This window comes from Neomonachus schauinslandi, chromosome 2 (genome assembly GCF_002201575.2).
Source record: "Neomonachus schauinslandi chromosome 2, ASM220157v2, whole genome shotgun sequence".
NCBI classification, from domain to species: Eukaryota; Metazoa; Chordata; class Mammalia; order Carnivora; family Phocidae; genus Neomonachus; species Neomonachus schauinslandi.
In genome coordinates this window covers 66,254,238-66,278,636 of record NC_058404.1, presented here as the reverse complement: position 1 = coordinate 66,278,636, position 24,399 = coordinate 66,254,238, and the positions used below count along the sequence as shown (strand labels likewise).

The 24,399-nt window shown below is 35.3% G+C and overlaps 1 protein-coding gene across 3 annotated transcripts in view; it reads right to left on the bottom strand.

Moving 5' to 3' along the window:
* Positions 1–24,399, bottom strand: part of FSTL5 (follistatin like 5) — a 673,395-nt gene that overhangs the window by 324,856 nt on the left and 324,140 nt on the right. For all 3 annotated transcript variants that reach the window (XM_021698885.1, XM_021698886.1, XM_021698887.1), the window contains exon 5: positions 14,422–14,542. In XM_021698885.1, coding sequence (XP_021554560.1) covers positions 14,422–14,542 — 121 coding nt within the window. The remainder of the gene's footprint in view (positions 1–14,421; positions 14,543–24,399) is intronic.

The following is a 24,399-nucleotide window of genomic DNA, read 5'->3' as shown; positions in this document are numbered from 1 at the left end:
GGATATAATCTTAATGTAGTCACATTTTCATAAAATACATGCATGTGTGTATATCAAAGTGATTATAAATGAATGATGGAATTAAAATTAATTCCTATTTTCTCTTTTGTGCCTTTCTGTTTTCTTTAACTATTACAAAAACAAAAGTAGTAACTGTTAAAAAGGATATGGAATTAGGGTAGTTAATGAAAGCAAAGTCTGTTGGCCAACGTTTTAATATGTGATTTGGCTTAAAATTTATTAAAACTAGGAGGAGCAAGATGGCAGAGGAGTAGGAGACCTAAATTTCATCTGGTCCCAGGAATTCAGCTAGATAGGGATCCAACCATTCTGAACACCTAAAAACTCAACAGGAGATCAAAGAAGAGAATAGCAGCAACTCTGAACAGAAAAGTGACCACTTTCTGGAAGGTAGGATGTGCGGAGAAGTGACTCTGAGGCGATATTCAGGAGGATAGACGGCGGGGGAGGGGGCCTCCGGCAGCCGCTACCAGCAAATGATAGAGCCACGGAGCACAAAATGAGAACTTTTAGAAGTCTGCTCTGCTGAGGGATGTTCCAGTGGCTAAGCGGGGGGTGGGACCCTCGCTGGGACAGTGTGGTCTCAGGACCTTCAGGGTCACAGAAAGACCGGGGGTGCCTGAGTATGGCAGAGCTCCCAGGTATCGGAGTGGGGAAGCCGGCTGCAGAGACGGAGCCGAGGAGTGGGTTCTCAGCTCGGGGTTGCCATAAACTGTGATCCACAGCACAGTCGGGCCATTGCTCTTCCAGCAGGGACCCAAGAAGGGGCAGATCCAGGGAGACTCCCCTTCCTTCCCTGGGAGGAGGGGCGCGGGAGCTCACCACAGGGATCTGCTGGGTTTGGATACTCCATACTGAGTCGAGTGCCAGAGATAGAAACGCTTGGTCACAGGTTGGGTGAGCACGGAGTGCAGCCAGAGACCAGGGAGACGGGAGTGATTGACTGCTTTTCTCTGGGGGCTCACTGAGGAGTGGGGCCTCAAGTTCTCAGCTCCTCTGAGGAGGACATTGGGAGGCTGCCATTTTCACTCTCATCGTCCAAAGCTGTATGGAAAGCTTGCAGGGAACAAAACCTCCCCAGACCAAACCTGAGCTGATTACTTAGCCTGGCCTCGGCAAGGGTGGGGCAATTCTGCCACCAGCAAAGACATTTAAGAACCACTGCAATGGGCCCCTCCCCCAGAAGATCAGCAAGAACAGCCAGCCAAGACCAAGTTTACCAATCAATGAGAATGGCAGAAATCCAGCACTAGGGGAATACAGTACATAGAATTCATGGCTTTTTTCCCATGATGCTTTAGTCTTCCAAAGTTAATTTTTTTTTAATTTTTCTTTTCTTTTTTTATTTGAATTTTTCTTTTTCCCTTTTTCAACCAACATCTTATCAATCCTTTTAAAAAATCTTTTTTATTTTTCATTTTTAGAGTCATATTCTATCCCTTCATGGTAGTTAGCCTTATTTTTGTTATATATATATAAGTTGTTCTCTCTTTAAAATTTTGGGATACAGTTTCTTCTAACAGACCAAAATATACCCTAAATCTCTAGTGTATGGTTTTGTTTTAGTCTACTGCCTGATCACGTTCTCTCCTTTTTTTTTTTAATCCTCTTCTTTCTTTTTTCAACCTTCTTATCTTATCAATTCCTTTCATAAAATCTTTTATAGTTTTCATCTTTACAGTCATATTCCAACCTTTCATCATATTAACCCTTATTTTTGTACATATATAAGTTTTTCTTTCTTTAAAATTTTGAGAGACACTTTTTTCTAACAGACCAAAATACGCCCAAAATCTAGTGTGTGGCACTGATTATGCACCAGACTGATCATATGTGGTCATATTCTGTGTTTTTTTTGTTGTTGTTGATTGTTTGTTTTTATCTTTTCCTTTTCTTTTTTTTTTCTTTTTTCTTTCTTTCCCTTTATTTTTCCCCAGTTTCAGGTCTCTTCTGATTTGTTTAGTGTATATATTTCTGGAGTCGTTGTTACCCTGTTAGCATTTTGTTCTCTCATTCATCTATTCTCCTCTGGACAAAATGACAAGACAGAAAAAATCACCTAAAAAAAAGAACAAGAGGCAGTACTGACGGCCAGGGACCTAATCAATATGGACATTAGTAAGAGTTGGAACTAAAGTTCATAATGACAATTTTAAAGATACTAGCTGGGCTTGAAAAAAGGATGGAAGATATTAGAGAACCCCTCTCTGGAGAAATAAAAGAACTAAAATCTAACCAAGTTGAAATCAAAAAGGCTATTAATGAGGTGAAATCAAAAATGGAGGTTCTAACTGCTAGGATAAATGAGGCAGAAGAGAGAATTAGTGACATAGAAGACCAACTGATGGAGAATAAAGAAGCTGAGAAAAAGAGAGATAAACAACTACTGGAACACGAGGGCAGAATTCGAGAGATGAGTGATACCATAAGATGAAACAACATTAGAATAATTGGGATCCCAGGAGAAGAAGAGAGAGAGGCGGGGACAGAAGGTATATTGGAGCAAATGATAGCAGAGAACTTCCCTAATTTGAGGAAGGAAACAGGCATCAAAACCCAGGAGGCACAGAGAACCCCTCTCAAAATCAATAAAAATAGGTCAACACCCCGACATCTAATAGTAAAACTTACGAGAAAATCCTGAAAGCAGCTCGGGAGAAGAGATATGTAATCTAAAATGGTAGAAACATTTGACTGGCAACAGATCTATCCACAATATCTGGCAGGCCAGAAAGGACCGGCATGATATATACAGAGCACTAAACGAGAAAAATATGCAGCCAAGAATACTATAGCCAGCTAGGCTGTCATTGAAAATAGAAGGAGAGATAAAAAGCTTCCAGGACAAACAGAAACTAAAGGAATTTGCAAAAACGAAACCAGCCCTACAAGAAATATTGAAAGGGGTCCTCTAAGCAAAGAGAGAGCCTAAAAGTAACACAGACCAGAAAGGAACACAGACAATATACAGTAACAGTCACCTTACAGCCAATACAATGGCACTAAATTCATATCTTTCAATAGTTACCCTGAATGTAAATGGGCTAAATGTCCCAATCAAAAGCCACAGGCTATCAGATTGGATAAAAAACAAAACCCATCGATATGCTGTCTGCAAGAGACTCATTTTAGACCCAAAGACACCCCCAGATTGAAAGTGAGGGGGTGGAAAACCATTTACCATGCTAATGGACATCAAAAGAAAGCTGGGGTGGCAATCCTTCTATCAGACAAATTAGATTTTAAACCAAAGGCTATAATAAGAGATGAAGAAGGGCACTATATCCTACTTAAAGGGTCTATCCAACAAGAAGAACTAACCATTGTAAATATCTATGCCCCTAACATGGGATCAGCCACGTATATAAGCCAATTAATAACAAAAGCAAAGAAACACATCGACAACAATACAATAATAGTGCGGGACTTTAACAACCCCCTCACTGAAATGGACAGATCATCTAAGCAAAAGATCAACAAGGAAATAAAGACTTTAAATGACACACTGGACCAAATGGACTTCACAGACATATTCAGAACACTCCATCCCAAAGCAACAGAATACACATTCTCCTCTAGTGCCCATGGAACATTCTCCAGGATAGATCACATCCTAGGTCACAAATCAGGTCTCAACCAGTACCAAAAGATTGGGATCATTCCCTGCCTATTTTCAGACCACAATGCTTTGAAACTAGAACTCAATCACAAGAGGAAAGTCAGAAAGAACTCAAATACATGGAGGCTAAAGAGTATCCTACTAAAGAATGAATGGGTCAACCAGGTAGAAGAATTAAAAAAAAATCATGGAAACCATTGAAAATAAAAACACAACTATTCAAAATCTTTGGGATGCAGCAAAGGCAGTCCTAAGAGGAAAGTATATAGCAATAAAAGCCTTTCTCAAGAAATAAGAAAGGTCTCAAACACACAATCTAACCCTCCACCTAAAGGACTAGAGAAAAAACAGCAAATAAAGCCTAAATCCAGCAGAAGAAGAGAAATAATAAAGATCAGAGCAGAAATCAATGAAATAGAAACCAAAAGAACAGTAGAACAGATCAACAAAACTAGGAGCTGGTTCTTTGAAAGAATTAACAAGATTGATAAAGCCCTGGCCAGACTTATCAAAAAGAAAAGAGAAAGGATCCAAATAAATAAAATCATGAATGAAAGAGGAGAGATCAGAACCAACACCAAAGAAATACAAACAATTATAAGAACATATTATGAGCAACTACATGCCAGCAAATTAGATAATCTGGAAGAAATGGATGCATTCCTAGAGATGTATCAACTACCAAAACTGAACCAGGAAGAAATAGAAAACCTGAACAGACCTATAACCACTAAGGAAATTGAAGCAGTAATCAAAAATCTCCCACAAACAAGAGTCCAGGGCCAGATGACTTCTCAGGGGAATTCTACCAAACATTTAAAGAAGAATTAATACCTATTCTTCTGAAACTGTTCCAAAAAATAGAAATGGAAGGAAAACTTCCAAACTCGTTTTATGAGGGCAGCATTACCTTGATCCCAAAACCAGACAAAGACTCCATCAAAAAGGAGAATTACAGACCAATATCCTTGATGAACATGGATGCAAAAATTCTCACCAAAATACTAGCCAATAGGATCCAACAGTACATTAAAAGGATTATCCACCACGACCAAGTGGGATTTATCCCTGGACACAAGTTTGGTTCAACATCCACAAATCAAAACCTCAATGAGATACCACCTCACACCAGTCAGAATGGCTAAAATTAACAAGTCAGGAAACAACAGATGTTGGTGGTGATGCGGAGAAAGGGGAACCCTCCTACACTGTTTGGTGGGAATGCAAGCTGGTGCAGCCACTCTGGAAAACAGTATGGAGGTTCCTCAAAGAGTTGAAAATAGAGCTACCATACGACCCAGCAATTGCACTACTGGGTATTTACCCCAAAGATACAAATGTAGGCATCTGAAGGGGTACGTGCACCCCAATGTTTATAGCAGCAATGTCCACAATAGCCAAACTGTGGAAAGAGCCAAGATGTCCATCGACAGATGAATGGATAAAGAAGAAGTGGCATTTATATACAATGGAATATTATGCAGCCATTGAAAGGAATGAAATCTTGCCATTTGCAAGGATGTGGATGGAACTGTAGCATATTATGCTGAGCGAAATAAGTCAATCAGAAAAACACATGTATCATATGACCTCATTGATGTGAGGAATTCTTAATCTCAGGAAACAAATTGAGAGTTGCTGGAGTGGTGGGGGGTGGGAGAGATGGGGTGGCTGGGTGATAGACATTGGGGAGGGTATGTGCTATGGTGAGTGCTGTGAATTGTGTAAGACCGTTGAATCACAGATCTGTACCTCTGAAACAAATAATACATTATATGTTAAAAAAAGAAAAAGAAGAAGAAGAAAAGAAGGGAAGAATGAAGGGGAGCAAGTCAGAGGGGGAGACGAACCATGAGAGACTATGGACTCTGAGAAACAAACTGAGGGTTCTAGAGGGGAGGGGGTGGGGGGATGAGTTAGCCTGGTGATGGGTATTAAAGCGGGCACATACTGAATGGAGTACTGGGTGTTATACGCGAACAATGAATCATGGAACACTACATCAAAACTAATGATGTAATGTATGGTGATTAACATAACATTAAATAAAATAAATAAGGGGCGCCTGGGTGGCTCAGTTGTTAAGCGTCTGCCTTCGGCTCAGGTCATGGTCCCAGGGTCCTGGGATCGAGCCCCACATCGGGCTCCCTGCACTGTGGGAAGCCTGCTTCTCCCTGTCCCACTCCCCCTGCTTGTGTTCCCTCTCTCGCTGTGTCTCTCTCTGTCAAATAAATAAAATGTTTAAAAAAAATAATAAAATAAATAAATAAAAATTATTAAAACTAAAAAATCCATTTATCTTGTTTTGATTCATTTCTTCTTTTTTTTTTTTTTAACAAGACAGGTTAGATTCAAACTATTATTAGAGAGTGGACTTAAATCTTATAATTTCTATATATTATTGATAAGGCCTACTAAAACTTCTTTGTTTATCTGGTTACACCCATGTAACTACTCTATGAAAGTGGTAGAACTCTCTTAAATAAGAGGGTAGGCCTCTGGCTGGTTTAAAAAAATGTGAGGGTAATAATAATTATATATTAAAATACACTTGGCAAACATGTATTTTCTAAGTACTAGCTTCCAATCCTTGAATTAAAAAAAAAAGTTTTAAAAGTTTAATTGCCTAAACATGCATGATTATCTTATATATTTAAAAAACATTTGATTTTATATATTATAGCCTTCACTTTGTAGGTAAATGCCTCCATAATGGATCATTTGTCAGAGAAGAATCCCATAAAGAAACTTTCAGGTACACCTGGGTGGCTCAGTCATTGAGCATCTGCATTTGGCTCGGGTCCTGGTCCTGTGGTCCTGGGATCGAGCCCCACATCGGGCTCCTTGCTCAGCGGAGAGCCTGCTTCTCCCTCTCCCTCTGCCTGCCTCTCTGCCTACTTATACTCTCTCTCTATCTCTCTGTCAAATAAATAAATGAAATCTTTAAAAAAAAAAAAAAAGAAACTTTCAACTGGGGCGCCTGTGTGGCTCAGTCGGTTAAGCGTCTGCCTTCGGCTCAGGTCATGATCCCAGGGTCCTGGTTAGATTCCCACATCAGGGAGCCTGTTTCTCCCTCTGCTTGTGCTTTCTCTCTCAAATAAATAAAATCTTTAAAAAAAAAGAAACTCTCAACTGAAAAATGTAAATGAAATGCATTTTCTCAGACTAACCTTGAGTAGGGATTTCAGAAAACAGCTAGTAATTAAAACATGATACATTACATTCACATTGTTTTAAACTGTTGAACAATAGTTAGCCAGTTAAAAATTAAATCCCATTAGTAGAAACTCAGTTTGGAAATCTGAGATACTTTATTTGTTTGTTTGTTTACTTAAATAGGTTCCACACCCAACATGAGGCTTGACCTCTTGGCCCTGAGATGAAGAGTCACATGTTCTACTGCCTGACCCTGCCAGGTGCCCCTGAGATACTCTTACATTGAAGCTAAGGCTTTGGTGCCAAGCTGCAGCCACTCTGTCATGCCCAAATAGATCAGATCTGGGGCAGTAATGCAGCTGGTGATCTCCAAAGGAAAGCCATTATGAAGAAGATGCCATGCAGATAGGGTTTCAGAACCACACAAGCACAATGCAAGGCTCAATTCCAAGGAGTTTCTGAGAAATTGGTGTAAAGAACAGGGTTAACAAAGCCAAAGCACCAATGACTTACAGAAATGATTTTGAAAGTCCAAAACAGCCTTAGGCTAGCTCTGTTGCTGAATACCGTGCTGAAGTCAGAGGAAAGTAATTTAAGTCAGACCCGCTAAGTTATGTTTGACGAGATATGGTGCAGTGTGGAAAAATAAGAATGAATAATCAATTTCCATTTTATTGTTTATTTCAATTTTATTTTGCGTCAGAAAGGCCTTGCTCTCAATATCTATGTGACAAAAAGAGTCAATACTTTAAGAAATAAATACAACTGTTTCACTTGAAATAAAAGAGAAGCTAAAATACCTAATTGTCTGCTTTTAGGAGTTCCAAATAGGTCAGCAAGCAAAATTACCAGTGAGAAATCGTGAAAGAGGCTATAGGTAAAAGAAGAAACATAAAGGTGCACCCGCTACCAAAGATTAAGGTAACCTTAACAATTGGGAGGACAGGGTCATAAAATGGAAAAAAAAATAATACTTTCTTTTTAAAATTATAGTCTAAATTGGTATTGCCTTACCTGTTGTCTTTATCTTCACGGTTCGTATGTAAAAATAATTTATTTTGGGGCGCCTGGGTGGCTCAGTCGTTAAGCGTCTGCCTTCGGCTCAGGTCATGATCCCAGGGTCCTGGGATCGAGTCCCACATCGGGCTCCCTGCTCTGCGGGAAGCCTGCTTCTCCCTCTCCCACTCCCCCTGCTTGTGTTCCTGCTCTCACTATGTCTCTCTCTGTCAAAAAAATAAATAAAATCTTTAAAAATAAATAAATAAAAAATAAAAAATAATTTATTTTGTTTAGGACCAAAATTTGTCCTTTTGGAATACATGTCTATAGGTTGGGTCTCAACAATCATGTTAGACAGTCCTTTCCCTATAAGGTCTAAATAACTTGATAGAGTAACAGTAATATAAAATGGAAATTACCTGTAAGTGAATGGTGCTGAGTTTTATTTACCAAAACTGTCAAGGCATATCTATAAACTCCAACATAGAAAATTATAATTATACAAACAAGTGAATTATTTTTTTAATCAAAGTATGTTGTAGAGGAGTTATTTTTCCAATGTACCAGGCAATTAAAGTTGCGACAAGGTTTCATACTACAATGATCCGTGTGTGAGGCTATTCTACAGTAGCTATATCAATGTCTAAATTTGCCTTTCCCAAACCAGTGTGGGATTTTTTTGTAAGGCTAAAAGTAGAATGCTATGAGCATTCTAAAAGTCCCCTTCTCACCTTATGTTCCCACCCCATCACCTGCCAATTCCTCCAAAGGCAACCATCATGTGAACTACTAAAACCATAGATGAGTTTTACCTATTTTGGATTTTATCTAAATATATACTCAATGTATGCTTGCATGCTCTGCTTCTTTGCTCGACACTTTTTTTATTTTTCTTTATTTCACTTTTCTTTTTTTTTTTTTTTTACATTTAACCTCTCAACCACCAGCACTTTTGCTTCTATCTCTATATCTCTGCCGAAAATGCTGTGCCCAAAGTCACCAACGACCTCCTTACTGACAAATCCAGTGGCCATTTATTTATCTGTCATATACTCTCTTGTTTTGGACTCAGGCAAGGAAATTTCTTATTAAAATTTTATGATGGTGTAGTCCTTTGGTTTCCTTCCTACCTCTCTGTTTTTTTGTTCACTTGTTTTGTTTTTAAATTAATTAATTTTAAGTTTTAGTTCCCTATTGCTCTTTTGCTCATCTCTCTGTCTTTACATACTCACCTTGGATACTCCATTCCTTGCCATATTATCAAATTTTAACTATATGCCCCATATCTCTATTTGTTGTCCTGAACTCCCACGTGAGCTGTAGACCACAATATTCTCCAACCCAGGGTTTCTATGTGAATATGCCAATATGTTGAAAATTTAACTCAGTATATGTCCCCAAACGTGCTTCTCTTCCTGTGTGCCCTACTTTAATGTATAGCATCATTGTTCACTTTGGTATGCAAGCTAGAGACCTAGACATTATCCTTGACCCTATCCTTTCCATCCCATGCATATGTAGTCATTCATCAAGTTGAGAGGATTCTGCTTGTGAGTTATTGTCCAAATATGACCAGTTCTCTGTATTATTACTATTGCTGCTTTAGTCCTGGCACTACCACCTTTAACCCATATTACTGTTAAGAGTCTTAATTCTCACTAAACTCTGCTATTTTTCTCAAAAAATGTCTTTCATATACTAATGATCTAATATCTATGAATATTAACATAATATTCATATTTCATTGCTCTGATTATTAGATGGTTCCAATAAGTAATATTTTTATTATAGCAATTGTGATTTCCTAGAAAATGATTTTTCCTTATAATGTCATTATTAAAACTATATCCTATTAAGAAGTGTTTCATATAAAAAGAGATGACATTTTGAGTATAATCATGAATAGTTAGGCAATTTAAAATAAGTGTTCCATGTTTTTTTTTAATATTTTAAAATTTTAGACTCCTAATTACCTACTCTTTTTAAGAAAGGAGAGAGAACTATTATACAATTAGTTTCAATATAAATGCTCACAGTTGATGCATTATACTTGTAAAAAACTAATTATTTCATGCCTAGTAGAAACACATCTTTTTTTGGATGCTTCCACACATAAAGATCATTTTGAATTCATAGAGATTTATTTAAGTGTGACATTAGAACTTGAACTACTAGAATACATATATATCTTGAAATACATGTATATAGTTTTGGGAACTGCAACTCATAAGGGTTTAATGGAATTTGAAGAATCTATCAGAATTGCAAACTCCTCATTTCATACAATTTTAGACTTGGAACTAGAGTCAAAACAATTTATAATTTAACTCTCAATTTATAATTTAACTTATAATTTAAAAAAATAAAGTACATAGAAAGCATTCTCCAAACAAATATTATTTTCTGGATAGCCAATTGCACCATTTTTGCTAGCTAGAAATAAAAACAATTAATTCCTAAAATCAATAATCCTATTATGGCACTTTATCATCTTAATTGAGTTTGACTACAAAAATAAGTAAACATAAACATTTATCTGAATATCACTTTTGAAACTGAATGCCTTAATTTAGTGTATGGTCATGTTTGATGGCAAATCATTTAGATTTACCTACAGATTTAAAATGAAAATGTAGTGTTCCATGTAAATCAAACAATCAAACATTTTAACTTAATTTTGAATGGGAAGAAAATAAAGTGCTGGTTCCTTGTATGTTAATTCAAGTCCTTGTGATTAATGATGGCACTGTTGACTCATTTTTAATTGTGTAAGAAACCTTTGCACTGAAAAATCTACATGCTTTACTGAAAATATTCAAGACAACAAAATGCCTGGGTGAGAGGTGTTCACCATCTGACCAGAGGATTTAGTATTTCCTCTAAGTATTCAAAACCATGTCACTGACTTCATTTAAAATTTATTTGATCTCATTAAATAGATTTCCAAATTTGTTAATCAAACGAGGCATAATTTAGAATATTTGATACTAACACTGAGGATTTATTTTAAATACCTTTTTAATAATGCCAAAAATTCTGGAGAAAAAAAATTAAGAATACCATCCAATGCCTATTGTAAAATATTAAAATAATTCGTCTTTTCCAAAAAGGTGGGGGGAAAAAGGCTATTTTACAGAAAGCCTTATACAGTTGATGATGTGCTATTTTTTACCTTTAACCTTTTCTTGTTTGCACATTACCTTTTACTTTACTTTCTTCCATTTTATTACCCATGGCAGAAAGAATGATAAACTGGAACTCCAAAACTCTATATCTACCAGGAAATAATTAATGGATCAAGAGAAGGTTGGTTGTTTTTTTTTTTTTTTTTTTACTTCTCTAGACAGTTTATTCCTCTGTACATTCATTTAGGGACTTTTTCATTTTCTGGGTTTTGTTTAGGAACTACCTGGAGGAATCATTCTGGATGTAAAAAAAAAAAATTATTTTTATCCATATTAGATCTGTCATTTTTGTCATTGTCTGTCTGAGATTATATATTCTTAAGGGAAAGAAAAACAATCTCTTTAAGTTGTTTTAACTATCACAGCATTCTACACATGGGTATTTAATACATGATTTTTGAATAGATTGCTTTTCTCACTATTGTTACACATTTTTATTCATGAAACTACCGTAGTATTTTATAATACAGTGACTTTTTGAAATCACACCATTATAAAAAACCTGTCACTAAACTTCACAAGACCAAAGTGGGTTTAGTTGTAAAGTATTATAATAGATAGGAAGAAAGAAATAGATATATATTTCCTATTGAAGAAGTATAAATACCTCTTGTTAATGCAGACACAATCCATACAAATTAATTCTGCTATCTCTGAGGGATCGTTGTATAGTTTGATGACCTGTTTAAATAAGCGCAACACTGAAAATGTAATACTTTCCAGAAAATTGCTCGGTGAGACCAGAAAGAATATTAAAATATTCCATATAATTCCAGCATTATTTAGAAAAACATTATCTCCTCTAAATGATTATGTGAACATCATTTTACCATTGTTAAGGGATAGTTTTGCAATTACACAAAAAGAAAAAAAAAGATCATAATATGATTGCTGATTGCCAAGTGCTTTCATTACCTACTATCTCTTTACGACTTAGAATATTAAAAATGTAGGCCTTTTGTGTTATACATAATTTTGACCTAATGGCAGATATATTACAATATTCATTAAGTTCATTGCATTTACCAAAAATAATTTCCATAAAATTGTTACCATATTACCTTCTAATAGTTAACCCAAATCATATAGATTTTTTCCCTTTCAGCTTCAACAGTTCCTAGTATAATGTAGCTCCTTCATAGATAAAACTTTACTGTTTTCTCTACTGAATGTTTTTATTGATGATACAGATTCCTGAATTGCAGAATTTTCTTTATCAGAACAATAAACTGATCCACCTTGCCTTCCTTAGCAAAATCAAATCATATCTCAAAACGCAGTATCATTTTTTCCCTGGAATAGGTACAAGCAGCAATATTCTGGACAAGATTCTTATTTACTGATATTGCCAGGAATCATTATTCAGTCTTTGCTGTGCTGTCATAAAAATAACATATTATTTATACACTACTTTTATTGTTTTAGTTTCTAGCTCCACCATTTCATTACCAACTATAACCTTATTTTGAATAAAAATTCTACACAGACATCCACTTAATTATCTTATTGATGCTTGATCAATTGCATACCATTAAAAATATTTTCTGCTCTTGCTGCAAGTTTCAATTACTTTTATTTAGTCAAATCCATGTATCTGCATAGTGTAAGGGTGAGGGATTGGAGTTGGTAGATTAGATTGCTTGTTTAATAAAACAAGTTAGTAAAATAGCAATAATAATTGATATATTTTCATAGAATTTCAGACCTGGAATAGATCTTGCAGTTGAATTAGTTTCTGTAAATACCTGAAATGCCACACACTTGAGTTTTTATGTATGCTATTCTTTTTGTCCAATTTCCCATCCCCTGTTCCCCAAAGCCCATATCCACTCATCCTGGAGACTAATTCAATAGCTACCATCTTCAAAAATTCTGTTTGATTTCTCAAACTGGAGAGTATTTTCTCAATTCACTTAATATTTCATGTAGGTCTTTTTATGATGTTGATCCCTTCTATCTGGCACATAGCGTTTATATAATAATATATTAGGATGGTATGAATATAATATAAATTTAAAACAATATAAACAAAATTTCTTTCCTGATAAACCATAATATCTTCTCCTTGCCACCGTGAGCATACAAACTAATGCCTATTACGGAGTAGAGTTTAGTGGAAAACACATAGACATCATAGTCTGACAGAGGTTTAATTATAAACTCAGCCACTTAGTTCTTAACTTCTCTGTGCTTCAGTTTCTTCATACAAACACAGAATAATAATAATACTGCTTTCTTGTTGTTATCTTTGAAATATAGTTTCACCTTGTGACATACTTTTAAGGGATTAACTGTTTATGGAGTCATCCTGCCTTGTTATCCTGCCTTTTAATTTAAAATGGAAATGCAATTTAATTAAATCTGAAGAGCATACTGATATCTTGCCTTAAAGCTTTGTAACCTGCAACTATTTCACATATGTTATTTTGCTTGTACCAAATATTACATAACGTATAATTTAATGTTTAATATAAAATTATCATATAACAAGAAAATTACTATCCTTGTTTATATGAATTTTCAGAAATTTAAGTAATTTCCCTAATATCAGACCACTGATAGATGGCAGAGGCATAATACAAAAGAGATCTTTTCACACTAAGTACATATACTATTTCCTGCCTTTCTGGAAAGCAATATATACATATATATACATATAACATATTAAAGATATATGATAGATAGATGATAGATAGATAGAAGATAGAATAAAAATACTGGTTTCAGTGCTAAATTAAATCCTGTTGAACTTTGATTCTTTGGTGATTTTCAAAACACCAACCAGTTAATTTAATTTTTGTGCACATCTCCTAAATCTTTCCTTTCTGGTTTTTGTCCCCTAGTCTTTCCTCTTTGAATTATTTTTAAAAAAATAACCTGGTAGACAATTTTTTTAAGCCAGAGAGATCATCTTTATAATTCTCTTTTATAAAGCCCATATAGTCAATTGTAAGAAGTCTTTAAGCAACTGAAACATATATAAATTATTCCAAAGTACCTTAACATAAATACAATTATCCATTCCTATGCTTGTTAACATAATACAAACTCTATCTAGTAATCTACTTTAGTTTCCCAATAGTGTAGAAAAAAAAAAGTCACTGCATAAATAATTAAATTGTTTTTGATATATGGTGAAAACCAGTCAAGCGCTGCTCCTACTCCAAACCTTAGAAAAAACATTGTGGAATTAATGTTTTCAAATAAAATCAGGAAGAACTGATTTCTAGGGTTATCAAGTATTCCCAGTTTTTCATTTTGGAATTATTAAACTCCTTAGCTTTTACATATGTTTCAACACAGTTAAGTACTTCAATTATATTACTTATATCACTTCTCTTAAAAAAACAGCTTGTACTTTGAGATCAAGCAAACACACAGTATTGTGTAAAGAAACAGGAAAAGAACAAAGAAGAATTAGAGAATGCATATTATACTCACGGAATGTTCTATAAAGTTCTTCAAGAGCCAGGTGCTTGTCAGAGTCAAAATCATCGTATTTCAGTAGGTCATACAAAGTACAATCAGAAAGATCCTTGCCAAGTTCTTCCTGTTTTATCACCTGACAAGAAAATTAAGCCATACAATTATAATCATCTAAACATTTCTATAGCACAATTAATTATACATAATAATCATTTAATAAATCATTTTGAGTCTGCAGTAGGGCAAAGAACAGAACCTATGAAAAATACAGATTTTTCGGTTACTGGACAATTATTTTTAACTGTTCCAAAGATATAAAGTTAAAAAGTTCAGATAGATACTTAGAATTCAGTCCAAACTTTCTAACACAAAATTTTCACAGTAGGACCCAGAAAAATCTGAAATTTACAAGGACATTTTGTATTTCACTCATTTTCTTTGCTCCATTTATACTGACTCAAGGAAATATCTCCACATGAAAATTGCCTCCTACGTCTCAGTGACCTCTGTCAAAATAAAACAGGGCTCTTTCTCAACAAAAATAGTGAGATCGTTTGTTCTAAGTTTCATCTTCAAAATATTTGTGAAAAATGAAGTTAGATTTTTTTTTTTCCTTCTTTGCCTAAACTCCTCCTCAGCTGGAAGTTAAGCCATTTGGGATTGTGCATTAACTCTCTCCGTCACAAAAGAGCTATTAAGCAAATGACTGTTTCCAGGAGCCAGAGAGGATTAATGCACCGATTGATGGTGAAAATCTATCCAAGTGAGGGTGAGAAAAATCATCAAACTGCTTTTCTACTCTGTGTCCTATGGACTGAGGCTGTAGCTTTTTTATACTCTACTGCTTTGACTATGGCCTCTCAAATAAAAGAGCTCCCCAAGATTTTTCAAACATTCCTATCCATTTGGGGGGCTGCATAGCTGTGTCCATAGCTTTTCCTATTCTCCCGCATATAGAGGCAGTCCAGCTGCGCATTAGAGTGTGTGTTTTTTTAAAAGGCGGTGCCATGTAATGAGAAAATGCAGGCTCTTGAAGTCAGCCAGCTCTGGGTTCCGTTTCTGCCAATGCCACTTACCAGTTCTATAATTTCTGGCAAATCATTTAACCTTTCCTCAATTAGAAATTGAAGATAGTAACATTTATCTCAAATGGCTGTCGTGAAGATTATACACACGCACACACGCAGGCGCATATATACACATAAACAGGCACACATACACTCACATAGAGTTAGATGCAAGGCAACATATAATGTGCACTCAAAAGTAATCATTTAAAGTCAAAAATAATGATTTTTTTAAAAATGTGATGTGCTTCTTATTCAAACAATTCACCGCTGATTTCCACACCAGCTTGCACAAGCACTGCTGTGTATTCACGGTGTATTACTATTTTTGATAAAGCAGTATGCTTCAGACTTTCTTTGTTAGATCAACGGCGGATTAGTGATACTAACTTCTAAATATTCTCAGATGCTATCAAACTATTTTTTTAGAATCCTTTGGGGAACACTTCCATATTAAAAGTTCAGTTACACCTGAGTGTGGATGAGCTGTAGAGGCAGCTCTGAGGACGGAGTTTAGCACAAGGGTCACTAGAGCCCCAGCCTGCTCCAGCCTCCAGCCATCTGAGCACTGCCAAACAGAATTGCCACACGATATTGGGTTATCTACTCTTGCGTAATGTATTCGCATTTCATTGTTTAAGCTGATATTCGCTGCCTTAGGGGGGAAACGAGGCAAAACATTCATCTGCTTTAATTGATCCATATAAATAGATATTGTTGAGAGGGAGTATTAAGCCCTACACTCTTGCACAGTCCAGCTGGAAGGATTAACGAAACTACCTAATGGCTGAAGCCATCTCTCCTATAAGCCTAATGAGAAAACTAATACTGCTTTTCTATTTAGAAAGCAACAGAGCTCTCAGTCATTCTCCATCTGTTATTTGTTAGATCATGGAAAATTACTTTTTCCCGGGGGTTAGGCGGAGAGCGTATTTCATCTTACTTCACTATGCTCTTCTTAAAGATCTACAATGCAAGCATTGTAGTAATTTTTTTTTAAGATTTTATTTATTTATTTGAGAGAGAATGAGACAGAGAGAGCATGAGAGTAGGGAGGGTCAGAGGGAGAAGCAGACTCCCTGCTGAGCAAGGAGCCCGATGGGGACTCGATCCTGGGACTCCAGGATCATGACCTGAGCCGAAGGCAGTCGCTTAACCAACTGAGCCACCCAGGCGCCCAGCATTGTAGTAATTTTAAGGATGCAGTGTCACCAGGGTTTGGTCAAGTATTTTAATAATATTTTTTAGTGGTGTTTATTCTCATACATGTTCATAAAGAAAAGGAGATGGAAAAACCTGGAGAAAATCTTCATCATTTTCTGTCTCATATTTTCTATTTTAATAGTTTACTCAAATTAAGTCATGTATTAGACAAAGAGAATGAACTTCTACCTTTTTTTTTTCTGAATGTTGGCATAAGACCAGCTTGATCTTGATTTGATTTTGATCTTGATCTTGATTTGATCATGATTATACAACCTAAGCTGGACGTGCTGCTTTAATGAGTGTGCACGAGAGAAGCAAATGGTCCTGGCTAAATGCTTTCTAAAACAAAAAACAAAAAACAAAAAAACCCAACTCTGTGCACCTATATTGGACCATGCCCATGTACAGGAGAGAGGTAACTTTTCTCATATCATCAATATTTCAAATACATGTTTTCTCCATTTTTTGGTCAAAAGCAGCCTACTTAAAACATATTTCCTAGTAACTTCTCTCTTTTAGGTTTCCTGATGGATCTGTGTATAGTCCAGGGTATTCCAAATGAGGGCGATACTTTCCTATGACCTTTCAACCAGCATGGAGAAATTGCTTTAGATATCTACAGTTTTGATAACCTTAAAGTAATGAGTGTCTGATTGTCTGCAAGAAAGTATGATAGAAAATAAGCAGGTTTCCTTCCCAAGTACACAGTAATACATTAAGCATTCTTTGACACAGAGGATGCAAACTTGTAGGGCTTTCATAGTTGCCAGCATGTCTTTTATTTATGTCTGGCACTGGTTCCAAAAACTTCCCAGTCTAGGCTCCTCAAAACACATGTTATTTCTGGACTAGTGGTCATGACAGAGCCAGACTCAGTGAATATATTGTTATCTAAGTATCCTACAATGAAGCTTTAGTCAAGGAGACCACTCATAATTTTTTTGTGTGTGTTATCTACTGTAAAATATTGAGTATGTTTCCCAAATTTATCAGTGTTTGGTGAACTCTCTAAGGCTAAAAGACAATTAAAGAGTCTCACTTTCTTTAATGATCAAAAATCAGGTTACATGAATCTTGGGCTCCACAGAGATTAGTGTCAGTGTGACAAAATAGAAGTATTAGTAGAATGTCTGTCATCCAGGGAGCTCAGGTATATACAGCATCCCAGAGGGGATACATATTTAATTTCAAAGTAATAGAACTGTCAAGGTTGTATGAGGAATTGTAATAACTCAGGGATGATTCAGTGTTTTGATATTATATTCTTTTTTGTCCCGAAACAAAAAAACAAAAATAAAACCAAAAAAGAAAAAAAAAACCCTGTCCCTCCCAAAGTAAACTATTCTCCATTATTCTCCTTCATTTGTTTATTTAGATATCTATTCAACAAATCATTTTTGACTATCTACTATGTGTCAGACTCCTAGACTCTGAAAACAAGACAGACAAAAATCCCTCCCATGTGTAACTTACATGCTAGTAAAGGGGGAAAAAATAAATATATAAGTAAAATATATAGCATGTCAGACAATAAGTTATTTGAGGATAAATAAAACTGGAAAGAAAAAAAGAAAACGCCAGAGGTGGGTGAAGAGGATTGTCTCCCTGCTGTGGAGATGTGTGAATATTAGTTTTCTGGTCATATATCATGACTTAGAAATCAAAGACTATTATACTGACTCTCATAAAAGAGGTAAAATACATAGGATCAATTTTGATTGTCTCAAGTCAGGTCATGGTGATGAGGGTGAGCGAGGACAATGGAGTAGAATCTTCCAGTTCTGTGTCTTTTTCTTTATTCTCCTTGGTGGAGACAGAAAAACAGCAACTGTAAACTCCTAGAAAACACACCAATCATTTGTTCAAGAGCACATCAGAGGATGAGCTCTTCCTCACCCTTTGCCAGCTATTCTTCCTCAAACTAATCATGACCATGTCACAATAACAGTGATCTCAGTAGATCAGAGCTCAGTGGTCCTCTGTTTTAAAGAAAGTACATCACATTTGTGAAGTTGAGGAGAAAAGGATATATTCACTCTTTACTTGACAAATGTGTAGACTGCATCAAAGCTTAAGGGGTCAGGAAATAAATATACTTTGTTAGAAATACATATTCTTCCGGCGTTATCTTTAAGCCTCTCCTACATACTCGATACAGAAGGGTTGGCTTCTCTACTAGTTGGTTCTCTGAACATCTCCTTGTACACTAGCTTTCTGCTTCTCCCCTCTCCCTTCCTCCCTCCTTTTGTCTTTCCCTTTTTAACAACCAACATGTGCCAAGAACTGTGCTAGGTAGGGGTTGGAGATACGGTAGTAAATAAGAATGACATAATCTTTGTCCTCATGGAGTTAATTTTCTAAAGAGGACAAGTGAGAACAGGTAATCAAATAATTAAATAAACAAGATAATTACAGATTGTCAACAGTGTTCTAAAAAATAAACAAGGTGAAAGGGCAGAGAGTAAATAATTAACATTACAAATTATAATTGTTAATCATATATAACTGATGCTATCCTGAAATAGCTGTATTAGAAGAAAAGGATTACATTAAAATTAATTACATCTTTTAATCTTTTAAGTTCTTTTTTAGTTTTGTAACATTTAAAAAATCAATAGGGCCAACATTAATTCTCTTGAAAGACCTGTTGAAGAGATAACATTAATAAGAAGAAAAATGTTTTATTTTTAAGGCATTCTATATGGCTCACACGGATTTTCTGAATATGAATGCCCAAGTTTTAAATGTACTTTAACATTCCAAAGGAAAGATGCTATAAATGATAGTTTAAATGTTTTAAAAACAAAATTTTAATTTTCCAATTGTCTTGTGCATATTATGAATAGCATAAAAAAAAGAATATTTGAAACTCATTACTAATGTTTCCAGATAGAATTGAAAGTACTGTTTCTTAATTGTAGCCTCAAGCTGCAACTAAACCAACAATTACAGACCTTACCTTTCTCTGGTAAGTGCTCACTGTTGCTGTTATTACCCCCCTGAAATCTTTAGCACTTGAAAGGTAATTGCCAGCGCTGGGAAGATCTACCTACTGGCATTGCCACTGCCCTTCTAAGTCAAACACCTGGTTTTCTGCTGCCATATTTCGTCTACCAGAAGGTTTATGGGGCTTTAAAATATTAAATAGGATTAATTACCATGGCATTCCCTGGAAGTTCTCACTTATCTCCCTTCTCTATCCAGACAAGTGCTTGTTTATTTGTATTTAGTTTGTTCTCACTAAAATGCTTTGTATCTATTAGACAAAACAAGTCTTACCAATCTTATAGTAAATAAATATGTTGACTAGACACCAGAACCTTTTAAAAAAATCTTTAAAATTGTAATAGGCTTTATCAACTCAAAATAAAGATTAATTGTCCATTCCTTATGTAACAGCTGTAATCATTTTTAAAGAAAATTGTATGTACAAAGGTTGCAAAAACATCATTGCCATGCCCATCCTGATAGCTTAAAAATATCTGGTCTTATTTATTCTTGCTTTTTATTTAATTTTGTAAATGTATTCACATACGGTAGTCATTGAGCAAATAGCTTTTTAAGTCAAATATGTATAACATAATCTAAATCCTGTGAACAAGTAGCTCTTTTTATTATTTTAATAAAGAGTTGGCATGTGTGCACATTAGGGAAATATTTCATTCTAATATGCATGGCTAATGTGAATCAGCTTATTAAGATGACAGAATCTAAATGAAGAAAGAGCTAAATCAATATACTCAATACAGCTGCTTATTTAAACTGAGAATCACAAGGGAATGATTTTGCTTACTTAAATTCTACGGGTGGTTATTTTATGAAATAGGGAGAGGCCGAAGGAGTAGATTTTCCAAGCTGTTAGCACTATTTCACTTTAAGAACCCTATGTTTACTGCTGTTAAGTTAAACAAGGAAGCCATTAGACTCAGTTGGTTCTAACGCCCTGGTGCCTATGTAAACAACCCAGAGTCTAAGCCTGTAAATGCCTCAACTTTTCAAAACTGACAGCCAATCACAAATAGCCAAGTATGCTTTAAGCTATAGCCAATCAACCATTTCCTTACTTTGCTTTCTCCTTTTCTTTATAAAAGTTTTCCCCTAGCTCCCCTCAGTGGAATGCTTCTTAACCACTTCTGGTTTGGCACAGCCCAATTCAAATTGATTTTTGCTCAAATAAATTCTTAAAATTTTAATATGCTTCAGCTTATCTTTTAACACTGCTAACAAATTCAAGGGTGCCATTCCACCAGGTGAAGTCTGCCTATGTGTCCCCTCATCTTACCCTAAAGATCCAACATTTCAGACCACAGTGCAAGACACAGTTGTCATTCCCTTCTAAGGGACAATCTGGACAAATTCCTTTGTGTTTCATATCCTGGTTTACCTCTGTGACCCTAAGAAATCCAAGTTTCCCCATATTGCTGTGTACATTTCCTTCTCTGACTCAATCTCCATTCCTTTCCAACTCAAACCCAACATAGTGACCTGCTCTCTGATCAGAAAACACTCCTTTTCTGTTTTTATATGTTCTTTTATATAAAGAACATATAAAAACATGTTCTTTACCACATTAACTTTAAGAAATTCTGGCTGCCCCTTAGGAAAACCATTTGTCTAATAATTTTAACAACTGGAGGCCAATTTTTCTCTCATATCCATTCTACCTCAGCAAGGGAGATGGTCAGTAACTAAACGGCTCCCTACTGGCACTTCTGTATTATTTCTGTTTCCCAAACCAGTCTTCATTAGATAGATAAAAAGATAACAGATGGATGGATGAATGGATGGATGGAGAGAGAGACAGAGACAGAGACAGATAGAAAAGACCTACTTCTTTGAATCTCAGGCCATTCAGCTACATAATTCTCTCCCATTCGCTCCCCATAATTCACAAATAAATTTAGCTGGTGATTCACAATCTTTCTGCTTACCTTAACTCTTAATATTCCCAGCGATTTCAATATACATATGAATAAACCACCCAGAGCATTTCTGAGCTCCTTTTTTTTTTTTTTTTTTAACAACAAATGATCATTAATGGTCACACTTCTAGTGACCTTTTCCTACCTCCCAGACTGGCCAGGAAGAACATACTCATACCTTAGGTCACTTCATCCTGAAATCTTTCCTTCAGGCATCACACATTCAGGTCTGTTTTAGGAAAAATATATGTTCTTAAAACCACAAATGTGTTACTATGTAGCTGAGTGCCTGACTACACTAGTCATATATGTAACACTTGGGGGAGACATCAGGTTTGTGATCGTGCTATGAAAAAGTATTTTTTTTTGTTTTTTGAGGCTTTTGCAATGAGCTATTATTTTATGAATTATACATTGGAATATGATAACCCAGTTTGGAGCATATTGCTATTAGCTTTGAAAATATAATTATAGCTAACACACTGTATTTACTATGTGCTAATCATGTTCCTAGGAAGCGTACATATTGTAAATAATATAAATATTATATCAAATTTATGTAATAAGTACTATTATTATTGCCAATATATAGAAAGGAAAACTGAGTCACGGAAAATTTCAGTAACTTGCCAAAGGTTCACAAGTAGTAAGTAGTAAGGATATGATTTGAACAGGTTCTATAATCAAAGTTCTTATCTACTACACTTGGATCATCGAAAAGATTATTTTGAAAAAAATATTATAGGACTTCATCAATTTAGAACCACTCACTCCTTTCCATCTGAAACAGTCTCTTTTGATCATGCATATGCCATCTTAATCTTTGTTGATTTCCTTTCTTCTGTTATAACCTGTTTTAACTCTTCCAGATCCTCCATTGCCAATGGCAAATCTACCAGTGTGCTACCATCAATTTTATCAACTTCATAAAACATAATTCTTTTGAAAGTCCAAAATTTCACTTTGCTATAAATTTATATCTTATAATTGGGTATTTTTAACATACAAAAACGAGCCTCAGACTGAAAGACTAAATGTGCAGTTACAGATGTTTATGGTAAGCTAGAGTGGTGAAGAGATGGATTGAACAAGATTTATTTGTATAACTGGTCAGTTCATTTTAGCAAATATTTTCTTGCTGTGACAAATTGTTAGCCGTGAAACTAAAGATCCTACTCATTTTATCTATTACATTTTTTATGCATTTTCACTCTCAACTAGAAAGGCCTTTAGGTTCTAATTTACTTGAAAATCTGCAAGAAAAACTCTAGAATATATATTCATTATGTGGAATAAAAATAGAATATGTGCGGCCAGCTTTCATGCTGCAATTGTAGAACCTTAAAGCCAAATTATATTCTTTAATTTTTACTTGTCCCTGGCAGTATCTTGGAGTTACATATCACATTTCTGCTAATAATAGCTTGTAAATTATTAAGAGACACCACTAAGATCCTTTCCCCTTTTACCCTCCTAAGTTATTTTAAAATTCCATATTAAATTATGATATTATATGTTTCTAAGTTTTTTAATAAAATCATATGTATTACTGGTTATAATATTTGGCAAAAAGTTCTTGAAGAGTACCTGTAACCTAAAAATACACAAGGCAAAAACAATATTTGTGCTATACATATCTAGGTATTTATTCTATCTTTTAGAGTGTTTGTTATAACCTCCTGTTGTTATTTTCCTTCTTTTTTTTTTTTTCATAGTTGATTACTGACAGATGAGGTACTGACATTTTCACCATACACTGCTGAAGGTGGAAATGACTTATGTGGTATGGGATGTATTCAGAAGGAAGTCAGTAAACGTCCCAGAACTTTCCTTGCATGTACCTCATGGATAGCAAAGATATAAATGGGTTTCTGAAGATAACTTTCAAATGAATTGGAAGGGTACTTTTCAGACATACAAATCCAAATCAAGGGAAACAGAGAAAACAAAACTAAATTTTGTAGCAGATGAACTTTATTATGGGTTGAGTTGTATCTTCTTAAAAGATATTTTGAAGTCTTAATCCCGAGTGCCTCAGAATGTTACTTTTTTTTTTTTGAAACAGGGATGTTGAAGATGTAATTAGATAACTTAAAATGAGGTCATACTGGAGTAGCGTGGCTCCTTAATCCAATATGACTGGTGTCCTTTTAAGAAAAGGCAAGGTGTTGCAAAGACAGGCACCCAGAGGATGCTGTCACTACAAAGGCAGAATGATGTTATCTACAAGCCAAGGAATGCCAAGGATGCCTAGCACTACCAGAAACTGAAAGAGACAAGCAAAGATCCTCCTCCAGATATTTCAGAGAGAGCATGGCTTAGCCAACTTCTTAATTTTAGACGTTGAGCCTCCGGAAGGGAGAGGGAGGTTGATTTAGAAACCCACCTTGCGTTATTTTGTTATGGCTGTCCTAGGAAATGGATACAAACTTGACGTGGCAGAAACTTCAAACAGGTATAGTTAAAGTGCTGTCACTGCCATTTTCTAATGAGGAACAGTTTTTCCATTTGGATTTAGATGGAGCTATTATGATAATAACTGGATTCGGTCAGATCTTGTTTTGTACCCAACCAATGGTTACAATGGTGTAGATATGTTAATAAAAACTAATATACGTAGAAAATCAAACATTACAAAAGCACCCCAGTATATCTGAAGATACCTTATAAATTTTGTAAGATAAAGAACTGGTGTTTCCTTTAGGTATTTAAGGTATAGAAACCTATCAAAAGTAGTTACTGCTTTTTAAACTACAAAATATCATATCAATGTTACTTGAAATTAATATTGCTGATAG